General features: G+C 38.9%; 1 protein-coding gene across 2 annotated transcripts in view; it reads left to right on the top strand.

Annotated features, from left to right (window-relative positions):
• abca3b (ATP-binding cassette, sub-family A (ABC1), member 3b) overlaps positions 1–26,282 on the top strand; it is a 49,521-nt gene that overhangs the window by 2,016 nt on the left and 21,223 nt on the right. Inside the window, exons 2-16 of one of the 2 annotated variants that reach the window (XM_026916431.3) lie at positions 780–861; positions 7,172–7,427; positions 9,776–9,903; positions 10,427–10,592; positions 12,986–13,245; positions 13,360–13,476; positions 13,774–13,894; positions 18,370–18,543; positions 18,680–18,861; positions 19,950–20,096; positions 20,248–20,377; positions 20,526–20,680; positions 24,251–24,406; positions 24,850–25,060; positions 25,325–25,475. In XM_026916431.3, the coding sequence (XP_026772232.2) occupies positions 808–861; positions 7,172–7,427; positions 9,776–9,903; positions 10,427–10,592; positions 12,986–13,245; positions 13,360–13,476; positions 13,774–13,894; positions 18,370–18,543; positions 18,680–18,861; positions 19,950–20,096; positions 20,248–20,377; positions 20,526–20,680; positions 24,251–24,406; positions 24,850–25,060; positions 25,325–25,475 (2,408 nt within the window). In that variant the 5' untranslated portion in view covers positions 780–807. Of the gene's footprint in view, positions 1–779; positions 862–7,171; positions 7,428–7,801; positions 7,839–9,775; positions 9,904–10,426; positions 10,593–12,985; positions 13,246–13,359; positions 13,477–13,773; positions 13,895–18,369; positions 18,544–18,679; positions 18,862–19,949; positions 20,097–20,247; positions 20,378–20,525; positions 20,681–24,250; positions 24,407–24,849; positions 25,061–25,324; positions 25,476–26,282 lie in introns of those variants that run through there. The other variant, XM_053239110.1, reaches the window with a different exon arrangement.

Below are 26,282 nucleotides of genomic sequence, written 5' to 3'. Positions count from 1 at the left end.
TTGCTTGTATGTTTTTTTTTACAAACTCCACCCTGAAACACATTAAATACTTTTATATTGAAATATTTGCGATGTGCTTGGTGATTCTGGTGCTCGACTCGGCTAGTTAGCGATCTACAAGCGTGATGGGGGTGTTAGTGTGAAAGTTAAAGCCTTTGAGCATCAGCTGTTTGAGCAGAGTGTACAGATGAGGAAGTGAGAGTGCTGGACAGACTAAAGGACTAAAGCCCTGCTGCTTCCGTCTCTTTAGCTAGAGATGAAGCCAGGGCTAAATCCCACTGGCACTAAAATCTGCAGGTAGTCAAATTGAATTGTGGGTAATATAGGAAGTGGTTAACCAAAAATGAAAATAAACCAACGTCAATCAAAAAAAGAGTGAACCAAAAAATGGCAACTCAGAATTTGACCACAAGTTTTTGTGTTCTTTGTATTTTTTTCCCAAATGATTAAAAATAATAAACAAATCTTCAGAGATGATGATCTGTAGTGTTGGTGTGACCTTATTAATTCTAAAATTAGAATGTTATTTAAAAAAAAAAACAATAATAATGTACTACTACTAATAATATTCATCATCATCTTCATCATGATTTAAATAGTGACAAGTGGAAAGCTTAGGGAAGCTCAGAATATTTACATTGTCATGTTTACTCAATCCATGCCTCTGTGAAAACGCCATTTCAAGAATTAAAAAAAACAAAAAACACAAATATTCCAAAAACACAAACTGCTGGTAATGATGGTACATATTGTGGCTAATTTTTTCTTTATCTTTCTAGGTTGTAAAGCAGTGGCTGTGAACTAAACATGGATGTGTGGCGACAGTTTGGGCTACTTCTCTGGAAGAACTACCTACAGCAAGTGAGTCTCGATTTTCTGTATTCCACCAATTAACGGGTAGCTGAATTGAGCCGGAGATCCTTGAAAGGGAAATTTTGTGGATGTGAAATAACATATAGTTGTATTGCTTTACATCTGAACAAACTATTGCTGATGGTTCATTAATAAGAAATTGCCTATAAAGAAGAAAAGATGGTGCTTATAGAACACACACACATCAGAAATTGATTTTTTTTTTTTTTTTTTTGCAAAGACCAAATATTTAACACTAGTCATGTAAGACTTGGAGTTGGACATTATCCACATTAATTGACATATACAATCTAAACACAGCCAATCAGTTCAGTGCTGAGTCCATTGCTTGTTGAAACCAAATCTGTCTAATCTGCTAAAGGCGATTCTCAAACTCAGCTAATGCTTTATCTAATCAGCTGCTGGGGAGCTAAGAGGATTTTCATAGTCAAACAGAAGGCATCAATAGTTAAACCTTTTAACCCTACTGAAAATTTTGACCAAGGATTCTCTTGGTTTGTACATTTTAATACATTTTAATGGCTTACTATCAGCAACGTATATATATTTTGCATACACCGTAATGGTGTGATGCAGTAGTGCATCTTACAGTGACCTCATTGACCAGAGCAGTGGATTGTTTTGTTGGATCGAGTATGTAACCAAACCCTTGGGTGTGATTTGGGTAAAAATTACACATTTATTTATATTTTACTTTTATTCATTTATTCATCCTCAGTAACCTCTTTATCCTGGTCAGAGTCACGGTGGTGAGGTTCATCAGCCCCAAATAATGGTTATCTGTCTACTTAATTGCTAATAATCAATATTCATATCAGCTGTAAAAAAACAAAACAAAAAAAGACTACATCATTCTATCTGTACAGCGTATCATGCCCGACATACACTTGAGCTATATATGATATAGAAATAATTAGGCAGCTTAGTGAGTAGTACTAAAAGCATAAGTGCCAGAATTTGGAGTTATGGATTGGATAAGAAGTAGAAGTCAGAATGACCTCTTTTTATATTGGTTAATAGCACATGGTGAACAGTTTGTTATTTAGGTCAGCGGCCATCCAGTGATCTGTTAAGCAGCTCAGGTCAGCAGTTTCTTCAGATGAGAGGAGGAAGACAGGAACCAGACTGTAATAGAGGATGTGAGAATGCTGTTATTGATTGCTCTGAGATACAGTGAGATTTCACAACTGTCACAGAAGAAACATCATCTGCTGTGACTTAGTGCAAAACAACATCTCCTTCCATTTGAGGTTGTTGCTAATGGATTCAGGAATCTGAAAGTCTCAACAGTGGTCAAGGTGGTGCCATGGATTGCCAAAGGTGGATGGATTGGCTTCCACACTAACAGGAAGACTATTGCGTAGTTAGCTTTGTAGGAAACAGCTCTGCCCTGTTGTAGTCGTCATTATTCTAGGTACTGATAATGAACCTGCACTTTTTGATCAAGGCAGGTGTGCCGGATCATAATAGACCAAAATTTTGCTCATGTCCAGCGATGCAGTAGGCGGAGAAGGAGGAGGAGACAAAGAGCCGCTCTAGTTGCACATTGGATTTTGGTTTACTTGTTATATTTTCAAGATGGTCTGATCTGAATGCATTTCCTCCTGTCTGTGAGGTAACCTACTGACTGTTTGCAAAGGGGAATAATAAGATGAAGGAGCTAGATTGTATTGAATGTGGAGATAATATTGGCAAAAAGGGTTCTGATATAAATGTAGACAACTGGCATAGGTAGTATTTTTGGGGACTGGGACAATTTAGACTTTAAAGCAACTGGATATTGTGCATCTGCTCAAATATTAGCTTCATTACAGTTTGAAGCAGTGCTGGTATGGAGCAAGTCTGGGAGGTGGAAAAGACATAGCTGGGGTTAGATAGGTGAGGGGAAAGAGGGAACCTGATAGGTTGTTTGTCAGGATTGACTGGTATGTATTGTTTAAAACACAGTAGTGACTCAGTGGATAAACCTCTGGGTTACCAATTAAAAGGTTGTGAATTTAAATCCTAGCACTGCCAAGCTGCCAATGTTGGGCCCTTGAGTAAGGCTTTTAATCCTCAACTGGGTTGGCTAGGGGCACCATTAGCATTAGTAAAAATAAGAAGTTTCTTGAACTGTCCGTATATATTCATATTTGTAAAGACAATAAAGAGGTGGTGAATCTTGTTCCTTCTACTTTTGGAGTGGCTGATGTGATGATAGGGAATAAATACCAGACTTCATTGTCAAGTTTCCTCTCTAGTTTGTACTTGTAACTGTCTTTACTAATTCCTGGTCAGCACTTTTGCCTGGCTCCGCTTCTGTGAATTTAAATTTTTCTAAGGTTAGAAAGTCAGAAAATGCTGTTTCAACAAGAGCTCACACAACGCTGAGCATTGTTGGAGCTGTCCCGGATTTTAGAGTTATGACAATACGGGTGGGACTCTGTCCGGGGTAAAAGTGTCACTTTCCGACATGCTTCCACTAAGAATTTCAGCCAAACAGTTTAAAAAGTTTTGGAAATGAACATGAACCATGTTTTTTTGTTTTTTTTAAAAAAAAATAGAAATCTTGTTTAAATAGCTTAGATTATGTTAATTTTAGTAAATTCAAACAAAAAAAAGCGATTTCAGTGGCTGTCCTATTCCCTTTTTTAATTTTTACCCCATTTTCTCCTAATATCCCACCCACTAGTTAGCTCTCCCCATGACACGACAGCCACCAGCTGTGTAGTGTGAGGGAAAGCAGGTGCTTCCTCTGAGACATGTGAAGCCAGCCACCACATCTTTTCAAACTGCTGCTCATGCCACGTCACACTGCAGCTGCCCTTTTCCTCATGCGTGAATTCACAGATACCCATGATTTGCTAGTGTTCTCTGACTGACAAGGGAAACAGCAATGCCGTCCCTCACACCCAGAGAGCATGGCCAATTTGGCTCTGTTGGACTCCTGGGCCACAGATTGCTGTGGCATCGTCAAGATTTATCAGGATGATGTCCAGACAATAGGGCAAGCACTCTAATGTTGTGCCACTTGGGAGTTCCATTTCCTTGTTTCTTATATTTACGCTCCTACCTACGCACCTGTCATCAGGTGAACTGGTAGCTATAGGCTTTTGCTTCTCCTTTTCATGAGCATGTGTTTATATTAATAATCACTGAAGTGAAGAGAGAATAAATAGGAATTTATAAAGAAAGACTTTTAGTTATATAGCTGTAAAATCTGAAGTTATCACATATTAACATAATAACAATTTATCACATTTTACAATATTATGATATAATAAGTGTTCAAGGTCTACAGTGGCAATCTGGGAGGCCTGGACTCTCTAAACAAAATAGTATCTCTTGCTTTTTCACAGAAACTGACTTGTGACTCATCTGCTCATATAGTAAGGGATGTTTGGAAAAATGTATTACATGTTCCTGTAAAATATTTGGTCATAGACTTGGTGTCTTTTTTTCTTCATTTACTTATGCACACAATCAATAAATCAATAGTGGGGTGAGTCACTGATCCATTCTGCCATGCTCTCCTCCTCCTTCTCTCCTCCTTCACTGCGCCTGATGGGAGTATGCAGTTACTGTGGTTCTAACTCTGTTTGCTTGTCCTTTATTTTCTTGTTAAATAGAGACATTTTAAGCTTTCTGAACTGACCATTCAGGAGTCCTGTGAGAAGACCTGTTATTCCCCCCAAGATGAGGCGCGCTCTTTGTCCTCGTTCCTCTTGCTGCTGCAGTCGGCGTTGCTAGGAAACCAAGTTCAGGGGAGGATGGCTAGGAAACCCAGGAGGAGCATGTATCTGACTGAAAGAAAAAAGGGTTTATACAGGGGCTAGGATTTGGAAGACCAGGATAAATCAAGTGAATTAGTATGAAATATCAAAATACAACACAACTACATTTCTGTGGATGGTATGAAAGGATCAGAATAAATAATAATAACGTTAACTTTGTGCCTTACTGTAATTTAGAGCTGTCAGTTTTTCTGTTCGAATACTATTAAAATTTTGTGCATAAAATGTACATATTTGAGGAAATCCACATTTCCACCCACAATGTTCAAGTACTGCTGTCACCATTGTGGCCCAATCTCAAATGGAGTTCTTTTGAGTACAAAGTGAATTATATCATTCCTATAACACTGTCATTCACTATACAGTGTGCACTGTATAGTGGATAGGGAGCCACTTGGGATTCAGCCCATGTTAAATGAAACTGCTTCTGGAAATATAGTTTTGAAAGCTACAGGTTTTTCTGAACTGAAATATGTTTCCGTTTTGCATGCTCTTCAATCCGAAGTTCTAACATTTTAAAATCTGGTCCAAAAGTGAAAAGGGAGAAAAGACTCAATTCTGACTCCACTGAATGACACCCTGCCTACCTCTACATTTATAAATCAGTCTACTTATAGAAAAACGTTACTGCTAAATTTTAGTTAGTTATGCATTTACAGTAGAAAATGAGTGATCACTTTGATTATCAGCGTCATTCACGTCAGTCTCCGACTCATCACTTGTCACTTGTGGCATTTTAACATGAGCCTCATCCTCGTCTCTTCAATTGATCTGTGTTCCCTCTTACATCAGTAGGGAAATCATTTTAGATTTTTTTCAGTGAGTTCTGTTGTGTTGACTACATTTATTGTTATTAATGTCTTTTCATTAGGTCATTTAAATATTTTACAACTTTTCCTCTGCTGTCTGTAGAGTCTGTAAGTGTTATTTTTTTTCTGATGACAGTGTTACTGTGCAGGTCCATCACGACATTTTAACAGTCGGTATCTGACTACAGAAGTGATTAGGCTTATGTCCATTTCACTATGGCATATAGCTATCCAACAACAATCAAAACATGGCATTGACCATGTGAAGAAATCATACTTAGTTAGCAACATTTGTGGTGATGGTGATGCCTCGCTCCTAGATGAAGTGAATGATTTATTTGCAGGGTTTGATGCACAGAACAATGTGCCGGTAGGGAAGACCACCCCAACTTCCACAGACCAAGTACTCTGCCTGTCCACAGTGGACATCAGGAAAACTCTGTCCTGAGTTAACCCATGGAAAACTGCTGGTCCTGACAACGTACCAGGCCGGGTGCTCAGGGAATGTGCTGATCAGCCAGGCAGTTGTCCCAGTGTGCTTCAAGATGACCACCATGATCCCTATGTCAAAGAAATCATCTGTGTCCTTCCTCAATGACTTCTGGCATGTTGCATTCACACTTCATGAAGTGCTTTGAGCAGGTAGAAACACATAAACCACCACACTGGACCCATTTCAGTAAGCCTATCACCCTAACCGCTCAACAGAAGACACCATATCTACTGCCATCCACCTGGACAAAAAGCCACCTCCAGCACCACACTGGTGCTTTGCAGGGCTATGTGCTCAGTCCATTACTGTTCAACACCACCTGTCTATGCAAGAAGGCCCAGCAGCATCTCCAATTCCTCTCGAGGTTGAAGAGAGTTAACCCCCACCCCCATACTTGCCACCCTCTACAGGGGGACAACAGAGAACATCCTGACCATCTGTCTCACTGTTTGCTATGGGAACTGCACAGTTTCAGACTGCAAAAGACCTTGCAGTGAGAGGCCTCCCACCTCTCTCATGGACTCTTCACCCTCCTGCAATCTGGCAGAAGGTACCGGAGCATCCGTGGCACCACCACCAGACTCGAAAATAGACTTGAAGCAGCTTCTTCCCTGAGACCGTCAGAATACTGAATACACTGCTGCCTCCCACCACCCACGGAGAGTAACCAAACCATTCCCCAAAACTCCATCGCACAACCATCTCTGCACACCTGCACTCTATAATGCTGCTATGGGACACTTTTTACTATTATGAGACACTTTCTTGATGCTGCCTTTCAGCCAGTCTTGCTGCTTGTCCTCATAGTCAGTAGTTTTTCCACACAACACTGTTCTGTTGTCATGTCTAGTTAATGTACACTGTGCTGTCCTATTTTTTTTTTTTTTTTGCATCTCACACTGTTCCAATGTATATGAGCTATATAGAGGAATGACAGTCAAAACCCACTTGATGTTTTTGTGGGATTTCAGTTTCTCAATCTCAGTCTCCAATTGCATTGTGCAAACCTGTCCAGACATGCCATAACAATAACAACTATATGGTTCATCACTACAAACAGCTAAGGGAACTAGCTTGAGAGTTTACAATGCAGGTTTATGGTCTAATGTTTTTTTTTATTTTTTTATTTTTTTTAATTTTATATATATAGAGAGTGTTCTGTAGTGTAGATATGTATCTTCTATATATACTTTCTATCTTACACTTTCTCATTGTCCCTGCAGAAACGTCAGATCTTGGTGACATTGGTGGAGATCGCACTGCCCCTACTGTTCTCCGCCATCCTGATTGTACTGCGTCAGAAGGTGTCCTTTACCAACTACCCCAATGCCACGCATTACGATAGCTTCTTACTGGAAAGGCCTCCTGCTCATCTGCCCTCAGGCCTGCAGCTTGCCTATGTGCCGGCAAATTCCAGCATAGTACGCCAGGTGGCTGAAGACGTGCAGCTCAGCCTGGACCATGGCTTCATCAGTGCTGGTGAGGCCACTACAGAGAGAGCAAAAGTTTAAACAGTTTAATCATTCAGTCTGTGTTCTTTTCCAGCTCCCCACATACCTGTATCAGATAGGTAATGGCTTGTTACTTGCCTCAGGTGTGTCATGTGAAGGAAGGGGGAACTTTTGCAATTGATATATTGGTCCAGGAACTGTACATTAGATTCCAGTAGCTGTTGTATTAATGCATGTTTGTTAGATCATTTATGAACGGAACTGTGGCTCTCTAAGACTTTCATGACCCCTATCACCTATCCTGCTTACAGGAAAAGGAAAAGGACACAGCTTGCACTCATGATGCTCTATAAGTAATATAATTCTATATAAGTCTTCATTGTTTTAAATTCTTGTAAAAAGGCCTGAAAATGTGAAGATAATGGAACCTGGATGTATGGTGAGTCATGTTGGTTTAGTACTCTGTGCTGTGTGTAGTTAATGCACTGCATGGAGAATGTATAGGGCATGCCATCAGACCATAATTAGTCTTTGTACTAACAGCAAAGAGGGCTGTTTTACAACTCACAAGGTGACTTCTATTTTACTAATAAAACAGCAGAGTTTTCAGCTGCTCAGAAATGAGCTGACATAGTCTTATGCTAGAAAAGAGGAAGGGAAAAGCGCTTATTTTCCTGATATTGCAGTTCAGTCCAGTTCAATCAAACTGGATCATGTGATGGAGCTAGTTGCTTGGGTGAAGACAGGCTGTGCAGGAAGCCCATGGATATTGTTTCATTGCTTTGTCATTTAAGGGTTGATATCAAGTTGCAGGCTGAGCTTGTAGCTTATACTCTAGAATGTTTCCTGTCAGGTGTTCAGTTTTTTACTGAGCATGCGCAGTAACTATTAAGTTCTCATTTGTCTACATATGAAAAGCTGGTGTTACCTGTTGCTCTTGATCAAACAGAAATGAGGGAAAACAAGGGTTGCGCCTCAGGCAAGACAGGTAAATTGGAAGCAGTCAAAGCAGACAGAACAGGCTAGTTTTGTTTTTTTCCACAAAGGGAATCAGACTGTGGAACCTGTCTGTCCTCATTGTTTTGATCTTTTTCTGCCTGTTGGCTGTAACTCTTGTGGACAACAGTTTTAGACCTCTCTCTCACTCATACAATCACATACTCACTCACTCACCCACTCTCTCTCCAGTTAAAACAAGCCTGGAGACAGAAATATTTGTAATTTTAATTTGTAATTGTTATTGCTGTTTAACATGTTTAATATGTAAGGACTCCACAGGACAAATTCCTAATATATGGGAAAAAAAACCATGATAGTAAAGCATGTTAAAAAAAATTCCTAACTTGTAGCAGAATCATTAGGAATTGTATAAACAGTACATATTGCCCAGCTCTAACCGTAAGAAACACCGACATACTGTAGATGATGTGATTCACAGAGCGCATCCAGTGGTTGGAGGACCTGGTGAATGCTGAACCAAATCTAAACACTTAAAATAGTAACCCAAATTTGCATTTTGTGACATTGTAAATTCTTTAACTTGTCCCTAAAATATGCTGAGAATTCATGTTTCACCAATAGATATTTCACAAACATTAGAAACCTCTGGAATTGTTAAGGCTTAGATTGAAAGCATTTTGCTTAGTTAAAGCAGCAGTGCATAATTTGGAAACGTTGTACAGAGCATCACACAGGCGCACCACAGTGTCGGGGATGGAAGTAGGGGTGCAGATCAAGCATGAACAAAGAATTGAGGCACCAGAGCAAAACAAACTCCTTCACCCTTATTGAGAGCGATGGTCCTTTTTGCTCGCCAGCTTTCTAGTGTACTAGAGCTCTTTTGAAGTATTTTTCCATGTTCTACCTTTTATTTTAATGCATTTCGTCAAACACTGGCTTTACAACACTGGCACTGATAGTCATCTGACCTTTTGTGTGCCATGATGATGCATGTTGTGTGCATGATGAGGTGTGCCACATTAGTTCAAGCACATTCGTGCCAAATCTAGCAAGACAGCTTTAATTAACAGCTAAAGTAATATTTTTTAGATATAGAGTAATGCATTTTTAATAAAACATTGCTTACTGCAGCTTTAATAGTTTAGTAGTTGTTTTTATTGTGATTGACTAATACCTAATGCTGTGTTATGATACTTTAAATTGAACAGCTATTAATTCTTAGACATTAGTCCTTAGAATTAATATCCTTAGAGTCCGAGAATAAAGGCAAGGTTGAGTTACCGTAATTATAGCATTAAATTGTTCCTACAATTTGAGTGAAGTTCTCTACAGTTTGCTAATAGTTATTATTTTATGGCTAAAACATATTGTAATGTAAATAAAAAAAACCCCTTTATTCTTGCTTGCTTTCTCCAGTGCGTGGGTTTGAGACTGAGCATCAGTTCGAAGAGTTCGTGAAGACAGACCCTGAATCAGCAAAGATCCTGGCAGCAGTGGTGTTTGAGCACTCCTTTACTCAGGATGATGAACCTCTCCCACTTCAGGTAAAGGCTTAATGCTAAAAACCAAAACCCTGCTCCCTGCTGAACCTGTTTTAAAAAAAAATCTTAATAAAATATTGACTGTTTCAGTGTTGTGTAAGGAGTAATCATGAAGTGTCACACACTCAAAACCGTGAACAAAGCATTAGGAATTTGACCTTTAGAACCAGTGTGCTTGAGTTATTTTGGAACTAGTTTTGAATAATTTCTCTGGGTTCATGTCTTGGTGTCAGTTTACTGCACAGCCAGCACAACCACTGTATGACCTTATTGTTCACAGTGAAGCCAGGGTATTAACAGTAAATGCAAATTGGTTCCTTGCTGGAGAGTCATATGGTTAAAGTGTGAGAGCTGGTTCTGGATCAGTTCTCTTTTTCCGAGTTTAGGAGCCAGACTTTTGATCAATGCTCCTGGGTGTGTGCCATCTCTTTTTCCTGTTTTAATTCCGTCAGTAACTGTCTCCTAATATTTCATGATATTTTTCTTCTTTTCTGCCTTGTTTGGTTACCCTTCCTTTCTCTCGCAGGTCAGTTATCACTTGCGCTTCTCGTATAATCCCCGAAATGCTCCTTCCAAGGAAAAATCAGAGCTGAATCCAAACAGTGATCTTAACTGGCACACTCTCAGCCTGTTCCCCCTCATTCAGCTGCCTGGACCTCGAGAGCAGCATGATTCTCGTGGGGGCACTCCAGGTCAGTCATTTAAATGCTTTGGCACTTTTGGTATTGCTAGGTTCATAAGAGTAAATTTAGAAGTGAGCGTTTATATGGATTGCTTTACAAGAGTTCAGTCCTCAGCAGTCAATAGCATAAGGTAAGTCATGGCTTAGTCATCACTGATCAATCAGTTAGCCACCACAACAAGCAGTAAGGACTGTTTCTGCTTTCTCTTCATGTACTGACGTGCATTTCCATGAGCAAACAAGCTACACACTGAAATATTAACAGCACTTGAGGTTATATGAGCTCACTTAATAAATAATGTTCTGTTCTTATAATGCCGTTAAAATCTGAGTTCTCATCTTGACATGAACATCCCTTCATGTTGTAAGTGAGAGCTTCAGAAGCACAGGTTTGCTGCTTGTTGCTGACCTTTACCCTTTTCCTTTATCATGGAGGAAAACTGTTTCAGTTGTTGATGATAGGTATTTTTTTATTTCTTCAGTAACATGATTTGAAGGTTACCTACATGGTGCCTTCATAACACATTCATAAGCATTTACATAAATATTTTATAAAGCAGTGCTGGAGAATTTATGAAAGGCTTATGTCAAAACTGGAAGATGATATTGGAGGTTTTATGTAACTTTGTCTTTACATGGAATTATCATTATGAGCTGATTGAGATACTGTGTTACTGTGTATTTTTTATTAATCCATCTTAAAAATATACAGTAGCACAGTATTTAAATCAGTCAACTCATAATGACAATCGCATAAAAAAGACAAAGTTGCATAAAACCTCCAATACTATCTTATGCGTTTTGACATTTTCAGAAATTTACCAGCATTGCTTTATAAAATATTTATGCAGTGCTTATGAATGTGTTATGAAGGCACTCTGTAGGCACCCCTCAAACGTCATTTTTTTTTCTAAAATATTTTTATACACTTTTATTACCTGACTTGTCTTATGAAGCCATCGAAACTGTGCATTTTTAGAGTATAGGAAATGTTATCCAGATGTAGCTAACAATAGCAGTGCAATGCAGAACGAACGAAAATAGGACCACGTGAAAAGCATTTGAAGGTAGCTTTAGAACATGCTGTGTAATACATTTTCATATTTCAGGCGATCGTTTGTTTGAGGTGGTTTGCTAATATTTTGGAATTGTAAGAGACTTTGTAAAGGAGCTTTGTAATTTGAACATCTTTAATTTGAGTTGTGGGAGGGTTGGTTTTATGAATTCCATACTTGGCTGCTCCCGCAGATGTTCTTGAATACTGCCCCCTTCCGCATTCGTTTCTGTTTAAATCTACTGCAGCTTTTTTCTAATTAATTACACTGGTCTGATTTTTCCAAAACATAATGAATAAACATAATGAATAAATTTACTACTATTTCCTTCCTTTTGGTAAACACAAGAAAGTGATTAGTGGGTATCACATACAACATTTAGGCTACTGGCTGATGCTATGTCATGTCTGACATATATGCTGTGCTGTAGTCATGTCTGAACATGACTATAATTTGTTGAGTTTTTTGAGTGAGTTAGAAACCCTTTATGCTGGGGTTTTATTTGACCACAACAAATAATAAGGGCAGAGGACATGGATAAGCATGGACCTGCTTTTCATTATTTTTCACAATGATTGTTCATAAACAATGCTAGATTATATTTGCTTAGTCATTTTCTAATGGGCAGCGTGTTGGTGCAGTGGGTAACGTTGGTGACTCACAGCACCACGGTCCTGGGTTCAATCTTGGGTTACTGCCTGTGGAGTTTCATACATTCTCCTCGTGTTCACGTGGGCTTTCTCTGGGTTCTGTGATTTCCTCTGACTGTCCAAATATATGCAGGTATGCAGATTGGCTATGCTAAATTGCCCTAGGTGTGAATGAGTATGGGAATGTGTGTGTGTGTGTGTGTGTGTGTGAATGGTGCCCTGCAATGGACTGACGATTTGTGGTGTATTCCCACCTTGTACCTTGTAATGTTACCAATATTCTAGTTCTTCTAAATAAGTAAATAATCTAGAGACCATAGTTTTTGATTTGGTGTTGCAGCTTGTGACAAAAGTCACGACAATGGGAGAAAGTCTTGAAGAGAGACTTACAGAACTCATCTATATATTTAACGACTCCATGCCAATTGTTCTGGGACACACATTTGTCACTGTCTAGCAGCTTAAAGTTGCTAAACATTTTACTAGTTGACATGGAAACCTGATGGACAGGGATGTTTTGAGCATGCAGCTGATCATGTGTAAGCATAGTCATAGCTGAGTGTGCTTCTACTTAGTGATGCATCAAGTATTAACCTGGCCTTCACAAAAGAACAAATCAATGGACCAATTAAACAGAAGGCATTTATCATTCTGTAGTGAAGTAACAAATAAAACTTCTTGCTGTTGTATGTAAAAAGGTTATTACCGTGAGGGCTTCCTAATGGTCCAGCATGCAGTGGACCGAGCCATCATGAAGGCCTACAACAGGACAGCGGCGACTGCCCTCTTCACGCAGACATGGGTGGTGCTGTCACGCTTCCCGTACCCAGCTTTCATCTATGATGTCTTCATCCTGGCCATCCAGAACCAGCTGCCCCTCCTGCTGGTGCTCAGCTTCACCTACACGTCCCTCAACATTGTCCGAGCCATAGTGCAGGAGAAGGAAAGAAAACTCAAGGTGTGCCTATGGAGAAGTGGAGAAGATGCATAACCATGCCATTTATCTGTTATGAGTGTGCTACATGATGGACTTTCTGAATAAGACCAGGCTTTTTAACAATGTGTTTTCCAGGAATACATGAGAATGATGGGTCTGAGCAACTGGCTGCACTGGAGTGCCTGGTTCCTCATGTTCTTCCTTTTCCTCTCTATCTCCATTTTCTTTGTCACCTTGCTCTTCTGTGTCCAGGTGAGTTTTACTTGCCTTCACTGGCTTTATCATGCTGTAATGTTGTTTACCCAGTGTTAGGTTAACCTTTCACTTGTGACTAGTGAGGTTTGTCCAGCTTCAATTTTTGTGCCATCATAAGAAATGACACGGGACCATATTCAGTTCCTCTTATAAAGTAGTTATCTGGAACTTAACATGAAGTTATGATGAAATGAAACAAATATTAGAAATGGAGAAATATGAAGGAACTGGATTTGGACATCTCTGTATGAGACTGTTTGTAAAGCATGTCTTATTGTGTTCTTGATTTTAAAGGTGAGTCCAAATGGAGCAGTGCTGACCTATAGTGACCCTACACTAGTCTTCGTCTTCTTCCTTGCATTTGCCGTGGCTACTATCAGCTTCTGTTTCATGATCAGCTCCTTCTTCTCCAGAGGTAACTTCTTCAGACTCCTTTTTTTTTTTTTTTTTTTTAGAGAATATGTGGTATTGTGTGTGAATCCCTTCCATAATCTGAGCACAGTAATCTGAGCAAAAGAACCATCACCTGGTTCGTCATAAACAGCTACTTCAGGTGAACCTTGTTCCATCAGCATAACTGTTCTGTCTCAGTTTCAAGTTCATCTGCTTTATTTGTTTTTAGCTGTAGTGTTCACAAGACCAGGTCAAGTTTATTATGAAGCTAACTGATTTATCCAGCAGTGAGTAATGATCAGATAGAAAAACCTAATAGGGAATTTAGATGAAATTCCCTTTTAATGAAATAACTTTGCAAAGTTTAGGGGCTTTAAATGACTAAAATTGAAATCTGAATTGACTTATTATTGTATATAACACTTTCTTCTTCTTTCATAAGCAGAGTTTATTTCTGGCAGATCAAATACTTGTGAATAATCAATTAAAAAGCACAGAAAATAGGAAACATTATGAAAGGGTAGATCAGCAGGTCTCATTGGACATTTAAGGCTCCATAGCTGAGTGGTTAGAGTGCTTCCCAGAAGAGCGGAGGTTATTTTAACAGTAAAGGGGGGACAAACTCCGTATTAATACCCATGGTTTTGGAAAGAGATTTTCAGCAAGTACATCTGGATGTGATGGTAAGGTGTCCATATACTTTTGGCCATATAATGTATTGATCAGAAGAATTACGATTGAAATCCCAGTATTACCAAGCTACCTGGAGCAACTGCTCACTTGTACCGTGGCTAACTGTAAGTCGCTTTGGATAAAAGCATCAGCCAAATGAGCAAATGTGAATGTAAGAGAACATAGGCTTCAGTATGTGAGGTGCATGAGTGATCTGAGAAGCTACTGGGAGTGTGGACGTGCCATAGATTGCCATTGTTGACCTCTAACCATGTTATTTTGTGCTTGTGTAGATCTTAAAAGGGTTTTGAATGTTTAGTTATATTTTATGGTGACTGGTCGATCAGTAGGACCAGTGCAGAAATACATTATACATTGCAAAATAATACACTGGTTATTTTGTAAATTTCTCACCAACTAGTTAGCGCTCCCGTATCACACAATAGGTACCAAGCAGGGAGGTTGAGGGCTAATACGTGCTTCCTCTGAGACACGTGAAGCCAGCCAGGGCATCAACTGCTGTTCATACAATGTCAAAGGGCAGCTGAACACCTGAAGGAAAGAACTAACTGTCCTCCTCCACATGCATGAACATTTCGAAGAAAATTAGCAGGAATAGTGAAGATTTTCAGAGCGCTGGACCTGTGCACTGGCTTTTAGACAAAAGAGTTTCAAATATGTCGACCTTATTCCTGATGGGGAAAAAGAATAGTAAAATGAATCAGACTGTTCTGTCATGGTGGAAACCTCATTTGTGGGATAGGGAGGCATTATATATGTTACTGAGGCATTTGTAGCTTTAGCTCAGGGCCAGATGATCCACATTTCTGTCTATGTTTGTGTGGTGTAAGTTGGCGTAGAGCGAAAATGTGGACCGTTTATCCCTGAGGACTAGTTTGAGCACCACTGCCCTAGCTCCTGTATCACTAACAGGTCCCTGGTGCGTGAATAATTCATTGGGGATGTATCAGGTTACAAGTGGTTATTGCTGATTTCTGGGATATGGTGTGTGAAGGGAAGGAGTTGAGCAGTGCTGGTACACACTGCTTATCCAAAAATGCTACCATTTCTAACAATGTAAACTACTAGCAGTGTGCGAATTAAATTGTGCTAGCTAGTACTTATGTATTTTTTTAAATCTGTTGTTGGCCAAATTTAGCATTAAGTGACCTGAATCCACACACAGTTCAAAAAAGAGAATTATTTTTTTTTGTACAGTCTATGGGATCATGTCATTTACTGCTAAATCTGGCTAATAATAGATGAAAAATAATGCTCACAAGCTAGCACAACCAGCTAGTAACCTTTGAGCAGGTCATGTATTTTAAAGTTATTAGCTGTGTACCGATGTAAGCAAAAAGGAAAGATATGAATGTTAAAGGGCACTGAATTCTTAATAACAAAATTTAAACATTGCTGAATTCATTGAAATATATCACCTCGGAAACCACACGTCTGTATTTATTTGTTTTGAATTAACCTCCTTGAAATTCGAAGTAGTTTTGAGCCTGGAATAGGAGAGAGTGCGCTGATTGGTTAAATATCAGTTCATTGCGTTCCATGCTCAAGTGCTTTTGCTTATCCCTGCGTAACCCTGATGCTTAACTTCTGTTTTTTTCCTGAAGTGAATTTTTGAAGTTAGTTGACTCTAAGCATGGCAATGAGCAACCTGAATAGTTTTTTTTTATATATATATCTCAAAACTAAATTATTGAATCTGCATTTGTGAACACTGAAAAAAAAAATTGTATAGATGATAGATGATTTTTTTTAAAACCATGAATCTCTGAACTCTGAAATAAAACTACTTTGAATTTTCAAGGAGTTTACTTCAATATATGAATACAGATGTGTGGTTTTCAAGGTAATATATTTCAATGCTATTAATTCAGTGGTATTTTAATTTCATTATTAATAATTCAATGACTTTCCCACTTTCCCACTTTTTGTCTCAATGGTTGTTTTTGTTAAAAAAAAAAAAACTGTTTTGCTAAGGCTAAGGAGTTACTGCTCCTAAATGAATCACCTCTGTGTTGTATGAAGCTTATATGAATCAGTTTTGTGTAATATAAAACAGACCGGCTTCTGGCAGGGAAGAGCAGTTTCTTTTCCTCCAGTCTATGAAGGGGTGAAGCACTTCCCTTCCTCCCACAGCCAGAAAACAGGCTGCAAATGGGGCTTAATAAATATCTGCGCTGTCTTAGTTCTCCCTCTTCTGACTCAGAATATCATATTATGAAGTGTGAGGAGGCCCTGAGAACCTTTTTGTGCTTGCACTTGTATGTGGATATAAAAATAACCCAGAGAAATTTCTTTTTCTGTAGCACAAGGCCATTTTGTCATCATTTTGTTCTTTTCTCTTGTTCGTCTCCTTTCTGCACCTGTGGCTCTGTCACGTGGCTGCAGCAAACAGAAAAGAGTGTGTGCATGTTGTAGTTTGCAGGATGTAAAGATTTATAGTCGAGAGCCTAAAATACATGGAATATCACATGGACTTGCCACATGAACTGTGTGTGCTTGCGTGTGTGTGTGTGTGCATGTGTGTGTGTGTGCGCTCACGCACCTTTGTTAACAAATTGTCCACAGAAGGAAAGAAATATCTGACAGCTTTGCCCTAGTGGGGTTTTGGCCATTTGTCTGGTCAATCTGAAGAAAACACAAAAGTAAAATGTGATGTAGCTGTGTCTCAAATGGTGGGTCACAACCCAAAAGTGGGTCATGGACTGCTGGGAAGAAGAAAAAACGTTGCTAAATGCAAAGGATAAAACATAAGAAAATGGAAAACCATGGAAAAATATGACAATAAAGCAAATATTAGTTTTAAAAAAGGAAAAAATAAAATTTGTCATGTTGTGCATTCAGTTGAATTCTGTCAATTTTGGTACTAATTCATCTGTGTATAATTAGTAATTACATGGATAGATGGAGTGAAATTCCCTCTTTCTCAGAAAGAATGGAAAATATTAAAGGTAAAGGTTTCTGCTAGGTAAACAAAAATATAACCTGGATTACATAAAACATGGCTTTATGTGCACACAAGACCAGCATGGTTTGTGCAGACCACAGTGTGCTTTGTGTGGTGAGTTATTGGCTGCAGAAACCATCGAAATTCAGAAGGTATTAAGAGACAAAACACTCAAGCCCTAAAGACAAGCCTGTTGAGTTTTACAAAAGAATGCACACATCCCCAAAAAAAAAAGAATTATCAATAATGTGTGCACTGTTCACTTTGTGCATCATACAGTCTCGCTCATTGCATAAAGGTCCACACAGTTGCAGAGGATCTTGTTTTACGTGCCACAGTGAACATGAGCAGAAAGATCCTCAGCGCAAATCTACCGCAGAGTAGGTGGAAAAATCCCAATCTCCAGTGACACCATACGAAGGAGAATACAAGATATGTCCAAGGAAATAAAGCAGCAGAAGGTAAAACGCATTATGGCAAATGATTATTATGTACTCCAACTAAACGAATCAAGAGATGTATCAGTGCCATCCTGATTTTGAGAAACTTATCGGAATGAAATCAAACCCTCAGGTTTCCCATTGATTTGCACAGGCTATAATTTCAGCTCTGTTCCTGTTAAATCTCATTGTTATATTTATGCATTTAATAGTTGTGTTTAACAGTTTGGTGAAGACCCACATATGGGTGTGATGGTCATGTGTCCACATACGTTTGGCCATATAGTAGTATATAGTAGTAGTATAGATAGATAGATTAACAGATAGGTCTTGTCTTCATAAATTATTGGCGTTATAATTTTCTCTCTCCCCTCTCTCTCTCTCTTGCTTTCTCTCTCTCTCTCTCTCTCTCTCTCACAGCTAACGTTGCAGCAGCAGCAAGTGGTTTCCTGTACTTCTTTAGCTACCTGCCATACCTCTTCCTGTGGCCGCGTTATGACCTGCTATCCCACGCTCAGAAAGTGTCTGCCTGTCTCATCTCCAATGTGGCCATGGCTATGGGTGCCCAGCTTATTGGCATGTTTGAAGCCAAAGGTAAGACTTTATGAGCTCCCCATGATTTTATTTGTACTTTATAAGTTCTTATGGCTTAATCCCCCATTCTCCAATATAGTAATTCCATCAACCAGTCTAGCACATATGTGGTTTCTATACTGACTATTCCAATCAGGCATGGGGATCCAGTGGAGTAATCTGTTTGAGCCTGTGACTGTGGATGATGACTTCTCACTGGCTCAGGTTCTTGGGCTCTTGCTGCTGGATGCCATACTCTACAGCCTGGTGGCTTGGTACATCGAGGCTGTCTTCCCTGGCGAGTATGGAGTGCCACGACCATGGTACTTTTTCATGCTGGTAGGTGCTGATTAAGTTCTGATACCTTACTGCTTGTAATATTACCAAAGCTTGTTTAGAAATGGATTGGGCAAAAAAAAAGCATGACTGGAAAATGATGATTTTACATTTACCTCTATTCTGGTTTTTGCTTTTTCTTCCTCTTTCCTACCATACACACATTCTCTCTTAACAGAAATTAACTATGTGTCTTTTTCTGTGTATCTAACAAAATCTGATCCAGGATCACTCTGTTTGTATACACTCTAAATTATTTTGAAGTTATAAACAATTGTACTCTCACCCCCTTCTATTGTTTTGTCTCTTGAAGTTAATAAGACAAAAAAAAAATCAGCTTGTCATGATTACCAAGAAATCAGAAACTCCTCTGTCCTGAAGACTCTCCCATGTCGAAAAACTTACTGACTACAAAACATAGACATGTGAGACTCCTTCCATAAATGATAAACACATCTCCTTACAGATCATATCAACAATCATAGGTTTTCTTTATTAAATAACAGCATATTTTCATAAAAATTCATTTTATTATTAGTATTAGATTATGTGGAGCAAAACAAGTCCCTGTGAATTAGTTACTAGAAGCGCTAATGTTTTAGAACAAGCGCATTAATAGAAACCTGTGATTTGCCCTGCAGCCGGCACTACTGCCAGAACTGCTGCTATAGAAAATGAATTAATACCTCCTGACCAATCAGATTTGAGAATTCTGTGCTGTGGTGTAAATTTAGTAGTGATTATTAAAAAATTGTATAGCTATAACCCCCAAATTGCCTTCTTTGGTGCATCTGTTGAGCCCTCAAAGTGCCCTCCATATCCAACAACACTATATTAGGTTTTAATTGAAAAACAGAAAAAGAGAAACAGAAATCTTTAAACCTAACAGCTTCACTTGTTAGTGTAGTTAATAGCCCAGCACTATCACATTAATGAATTTAAGCATGGGATATTCCTTTGGGTGCACAGTTCAAAGCTCAGGGGTATATATCAATATATATATATATATCAATATATCAAATGAGAAGGTAGTGTTTGTTTTTAATAGAGCTGTATAGATATTTTTTAACATGTAACACTTGCTACCACAGCCCTCATACTGGTGCAACAGTCCTAGAGTTGCCCTGTTGAAGGAGAAGCAGGAGGAAGAGGATGCAGAGAAAGCGCTGAAGGGCGAGTTCATTGAAGAAGAGCCAACTGGATTAGTCTCAGGGGTCAAAATCAAGCACCTGGCCAAGGTATTAAGAACCATGGAATGTGTGTGTTATTTCGATGGCAGATGGTGTCGTCTAGTGTGTAAACATGGTCACTATGACCTGCATAGGAGCTGCTTTTATTTTTGAAGTCTGTATAATGGTTTAGCTGTAACTGAGATTTTCTCCACTACAGGTTTTTAAAATGGGCAATAAGACCAAAGAAGCAGTGAAGGATCTCACATTAAACATGTTTGAAGGCCAGATCACAGTGCTGCTAGGACACAACGGCGCTGGAAAGACCACCACACTGTCTATGCTGACTGGTGAGCTGCTTAAGTGTGATTTAAATCAGTGGATCCTATGATAGAGGTCAGAGGTCTAAAACCTCAACTTCCCTCTCCTTCCAGTCAGTCTGATCTTATATGATCCTGCTTCCTACTCATTCAGTGCATTATTTTTTGTTTTCTTCAGGCTTGTTTCCTCCCAGCAGCGGCCGAGCTTACATCAATGGCTATGATATATGCCAGGATATGGCGCTGATCCGCCGCAGCCTAGGTCTGTGTCCACAACACGATGTGCTTTTCGACAACCTCACGGTCCGAGAGCATCTGCTTTTCTATGCCCAGGTGACTGTCTTCCTCCTTTTAGCCTCAGAAATCAAAAATCTATTCATAGTTACTAGATTATTTCAGGCCATACTATAATGTTATTCTGCAGAGTAATTTTTTTTATTTTACTCCTAACAAACCTTCAGACATGCAGACATAGACATGTAAGTGTAAATAATACTCAGGTAAATAAAGCACTGCAGATGTAAAGATTAACATTATATGTTTGGTAATAGGCTTGTCACAGTGTCACAGTTTCACAATTAGGTGGAACTGACAGTTATTGTTGAGCTGCTTTCGAAGCTGTTGTAAAATCCCCGGTATACACACATCTGTGACTGCATCACAGTAATTCAATTTTGTGTTAATGCACCAGGTTTTGAACCAATGAAACTGTTACACTAAACGCATTTTTCTTTCTATAGAATTCCTTAATCTTTGTCCGTTATGTTGCTTAGCAACCAAAGTGTAATAATAACAGACTACACTGTGTGGCAGATGAAAGTGTTTATTGCATATTTTATTAATAAGAAATTACATTATTGATTATACACTAGATTTTTATCATATTGTTTTGTCTTTGTTTTTTCTATAAGCAGTAAGCCACTCAACGGTGTGCAGTACAGTGATTTTATAATGGGTTTATAGGTACTCATTATAAGGCACACCCTCTCATGGCTTATTACTTTAGTTGACTTCTTTACAATACCAGACAAAATGTATTCTTTGTCTGTTAACCATCTGCACTTGAAGATTTCTCTAAGTTCCTTACACAACACTGTGTCCTACAGTTTTCTCAGAAAGGTATGAAATTATTGCAGCTGCTAGTTTTTAATTATACCACACCACTATTGAACTTTTGAATCTGATTGGTCAGAAGGTGTTGATTCATGTTCTATAACAGCATGGCTCTGACAGTAGTGCTGGATCCTCATTCTAATATGTCCACATAAAATAAGACTAATAATCCATGGATTAAAAAGTGTTTTTTTGTTTAACGGACATATAGTTGTTGATCTGGAGATGTTTTCTATAAAGAGAATTTTTTTTTATGGAAGAAGTCTGGGTGTCTGCACTTTGTAACAGTTAGCAAGTATTCTGCCATGGGAAGATCTTCAGGACAGAGGATTGTGTGCTTTCCAGTTTCTTGGTAACATGACAAGCTGCAGTTCATTTGTCTTATTAACTTGAAGAGAGAGAAAGAGTGGCTGGAGTGACTGTCGATAACATGAACTAATTGATAACAGGAACTAACTTGTTTAACGGAATAACAGGAACTAACTTGTTTTGTGTATGTTCCGCAACATAAAATGTAACTATAAAAAACTATGGCATGTCAAAATGTAATAGTTGACAAATTGCTGTGTTACAGGAGGAATGAAACCATTGGAACGTGCTGTTATACTGTAGCAAAATAATCTACTTTGGGGTCATTTCTCATTCATACCATCTTGTAGTTGGTTATTTAACAGCACATCCTGTCATATTTTATTTCTTACATATGTACTTTATCTGTCACATTTTAAAGTTGTAATGCTGTGCACATCCTTTGTATAAATGAGGTATACATTAACAAAATACTGTGAAAATGATAAGCTACAACACACTTAGTCTAGTAGATCTGAACTAAACTTAGTTTGGACTAAATAGTACTCCCAAGGGTGAACAAACTTTGCTCTGAAAGGGTCAGCTGAATCCCAAGACAACAACAAAGGAACTAGTGAAGGAGTTGGAGGCATCATGTGCCAAAGTATATACACCCACCATTAAGAGAGTCCTACATCACCATGACCTGAGAGGCTATTGTGAAAGGAAGAAGCCCTTACTCTAAAACTGACATAAAAACTCCAGACTGAAGTTTGCAGGTGATCATCAGACTTTTGAAAGAGTGTTTTCTGGTCAGATGAAACAAAACTGTTTGGCCATAATGATCAGCATTATGCATGGAGGAACATGGATGAGGCTTTTAATCTGAAGAATTTCATCCCAACTGTGAAGCATGGGAGTGGTAGCATCAGGTTGTTGGGGTGTTTTGCTTGAAAAGGGACTGGTGCACTTTAGAAAATAGATGGCATCGTGAGGGAGGAGTATTATCTAGAAATACAGAAGCAACACCTCAAAACATCAGCCATAAAGTTATAAGTTGGTCACAACTGGGTCTTCCAGCAGGACAATGATCCTAAGCCAGGGATGCCCATTACTTCAATCGCAAAACAACCACTGGTTGACCTTCTTAATAGGTCGATGTAGAACCCTGGTGTGTGAGAGTGTGATAGAAGACTCGGGAGACAGGTGGAATTTTTGCTGAGCTCTGGGCTCATGTTTATTAAGTCCACGCTTTTCAGCGCACTTTCAAATACTCAACCAACCCAAAACAACCGAAATGGGTCCGTCCCTTACTCACAGCTTTCGCTCAAGTTTTCGCATGTGGGTGGGTGTGCATGCGTTTGTGCGTGTCTCGCAAGACCCACCAACTATATCGCATTCTCTCTCTCTGGATGCAGTAGCTACTGAACGCACAAAGAGACACAAATAAGTAGACTGGCGGTAATAAGACACAGGTGAGAATCATCACGCGTTACCTGCCAGCTCGACTCGCCGGCTCTCCTTTTGTGATTTCTTTGAATGAAAATTGATTGCATAACATTATTTGAATAAGAACAAATCTCTCAAAATAATTTCTCAAACTCCAAATTTAGAGTGTATGTGCATATTTTACATGTTGGAACTTACCATTAATAATAAAGTTGATCTCTTGTCATAGAAGTGTGAGCACCCCTGTCCTAAGCATACCTCCAAACAGAATGGCTTAAAGACAAGAAAGTGAGACTAGTGGAGTGGCCATCACAAAGCCCTGACCTAAAGTCCATAGAAAATGTGTGGATTCAACTGAAAAAAAAAACAAAAAAAAAACGTGTGAGCAAGGAGGCCCACAAACCTGACTGAGGTACTGCAGTTCTGTCAGGTGGGATGATTAAAAATTCCAGTTTTGTGAGAAGCTTGTGGAAGGCCACCCTAAGCATTTGATTCAAGTATTGATTCAATTAAAAGGCAATACTAACAAAGTGTATGTAAACTTTTGACCCACTGAAAATCTCATATTGTAAATAAAATCTGTTAATTGCTGTTATTTTGAAATGACCTCTTATGTAAATAAAAAAGATACCCTAATTGACTTAACACAGAAAATGTATGGTAATATGAAATGTGTGGAGCTGTGAAAAACTGAGTTTCAATGCTGGAGCATTCTGGAGCATCACACAAGTCTAAGACCAATCCACAACTTTTTTGTAAAATGCTCTAGTGAGGGAACATTACTTATACATTATTATAGTAAGAAATGAAAGCTCAATAGATAACCAAAAAGATAATGCAGTATTGACCTGATTTAACAATGAGAAATCCCCATAAAGCTGGTTATGGTTCACTGGTTGCATAGGATTTCTTAACAGTCATGTTGAATATTTTTGTTACATGTACATAGATTTGGCTTTTTACATACTGTTTATGCAGCTGTACTTTTGGCCTCAACTGTAACTCTTATTCTGTTTTTTCACTTCCACTATTTCTTCTACTTTGTTTCTCCAGCTGAAGGGCTACCCACGTGAAAAGATTCCAGATGAGGTGGACCGCATCATCCGTATCCTAAATCTGGAGGATAAGAAGAATGCACGGTCAAAGACCCTTTCAGGCGGAATGAAGCGCAAGCTTTCTATCGGAATTGCACTTATTGGAGACTCAAAGGTCAGCCGTTGTTTTCAGAATGTACAGGACTATGATGAGTAAACGTCATGTGCTTCACTGATGTGTTTTTGCCTCAGGGAGATCAGGTGGCTGTTAATAATCATTATCGTAATGTTGATAATGACCTTGGGGCTGATGGAACTGCTGAAGTATATGATTTTTTTTTGTTGTCTAAATTCTCATTGATCTGTTTTGTACCAGCAATACCAGCAGTTCTTTTCTTTTAATACAGTCTTTCAGTAACCAGTAATCTTTCTCTTGATATAATCCATGCCTACATACTAATTTGCTTACATGCTAATACTGATCAGGTTTTATGAGGCTGCACATTACTGAAAATGCAGCAACGATTTTTTGCTACACAGGGAAACATCATCCATGTCCAGCACATTATGGAGTTATTGGTGGAGGAATAGTCACATTTATTGACTTTTATTTTGTAGGTGGTTATGCTGGACGAGCCTACCTCTGGCATGGACCCATCAGCCAGGCGAGCCACATGGGATCTTTTGCAGGGCGAGAAACGAGGTCGCACCATCCTTCTCACCACGCATTTCATGGATGAAGCTGACCTACTGGGAGACCGCATTGCTATCATGGCTGGTGGGGAACTCCAGTGCTGTGGCTCACCTCTCTTCCTCAAAAACAAATACGGTGCGGAGAAACATGGCATAAACTGGGGGGTGGGAGGAGGGGTGACAGGATTTTCTTCAGTTCACATCCAGACCTTAGTATCATTTGTACAAGTTTCATATTGCAGCCCTTTGTATGGGTGGTAAAACATCTTAAATATTAATAATAAGTTAAAATGCCTTAGATTGCTTTTACTACACATGTAATATGGATGACTGAAAGCATCATACAAAGAGTTGTATATAGTAATAAACTGTTACACATTGATTTGCATATGTCTCTCAGGTGCTGGCTACCACATGGTGATAGTAAAAGACGCGTTGTGTAATGTATCCGAGATCAGCCGCCTGGTCCACATGTACGTGCCCAATGCCACCCTGGAGAGCAGCGCTGGGGCTGAACTTTCCTACATCCTGCCAAAAGAGAGCACCAGCAGGTAAGACAGCTCTCCAAGTGTGGCTATTGTTTGAACTATTAGGGCCTTCTAGGCTTAGAGAGAACTAAATATCTGGGACTGAGATATCTAAAATTGGTCTCTACACATCTAATTACATTACTTACTTCATGCATCCGATTAACTGCCAAAATAGTGAGGAAGTGGCAGTGGATTTAACTAATTATGTTGTGATATTCAATGGGTGAGACAAAAATAGATCCAGTCCAGGGTTTATTACTGACTACACAACTATTAGCTAGATTTGATTTACGCAGTCATGACATGATATTCGGAAAGTTGGTCAACAAACTTGGTTAAACACATTACCATGGTGTAATCGAATCTATCACCATACTGCAGTGGCAGAGGGAGGAAAACAATTATTTTTCATGGGGTTTATCTCAGTGGAGAAAATATAGATTATTAGGCATGATTGATTAGCACCACAATTAATATTGACTGCTGTGTGTTTTTTTTTAAACATTTCTACACAGAATTACAGGTTTTCTTATAGTGGTTGATCACTTATCACAGTGGACAAAATAAATAGATCAACTGCCTTTATAGTTCTTCACTACCACAGTAGAAATGAGATTTAAGAAACCTCACACTTTTCTCTGGTTTCTATTTTATAGCCTATTGGTAAACCTCACACAAGTGCCAGGCTTTTAAAACCATCCATTTATTGTTTGAATTTTGCTGATCTATTGCACTAATGTTTGAGGAGTATGTTTGTGTAAAATAGACCAGCACAAAGATGTGTTTTGACAGTTTGAGAATAAAATAAGCCTGTGCCCCCTGTGCATG

This window comes from Pangasianodon hypophthalmus, chromosome 13 (assembly GCF_027358585.1).
Source record: "Pangasianodon hypophthalmus isolate fPanHyp1 chromosome 13, fPanHyp1.pri, whole genome shotgun sequence".
Taxonomy (NCBI): Eukaryota; Metazoa; Chordata; class Actinopteri; order Siluriformes; family Pangasiidae; genus Pangasianodon; species Pangasianodon hypophthalmus.
The sequence above is the reverse complement of the archived record's forward strand: the minus strand, read 5'-3'. Positions and strand labels throughout refer to the sequence as shown.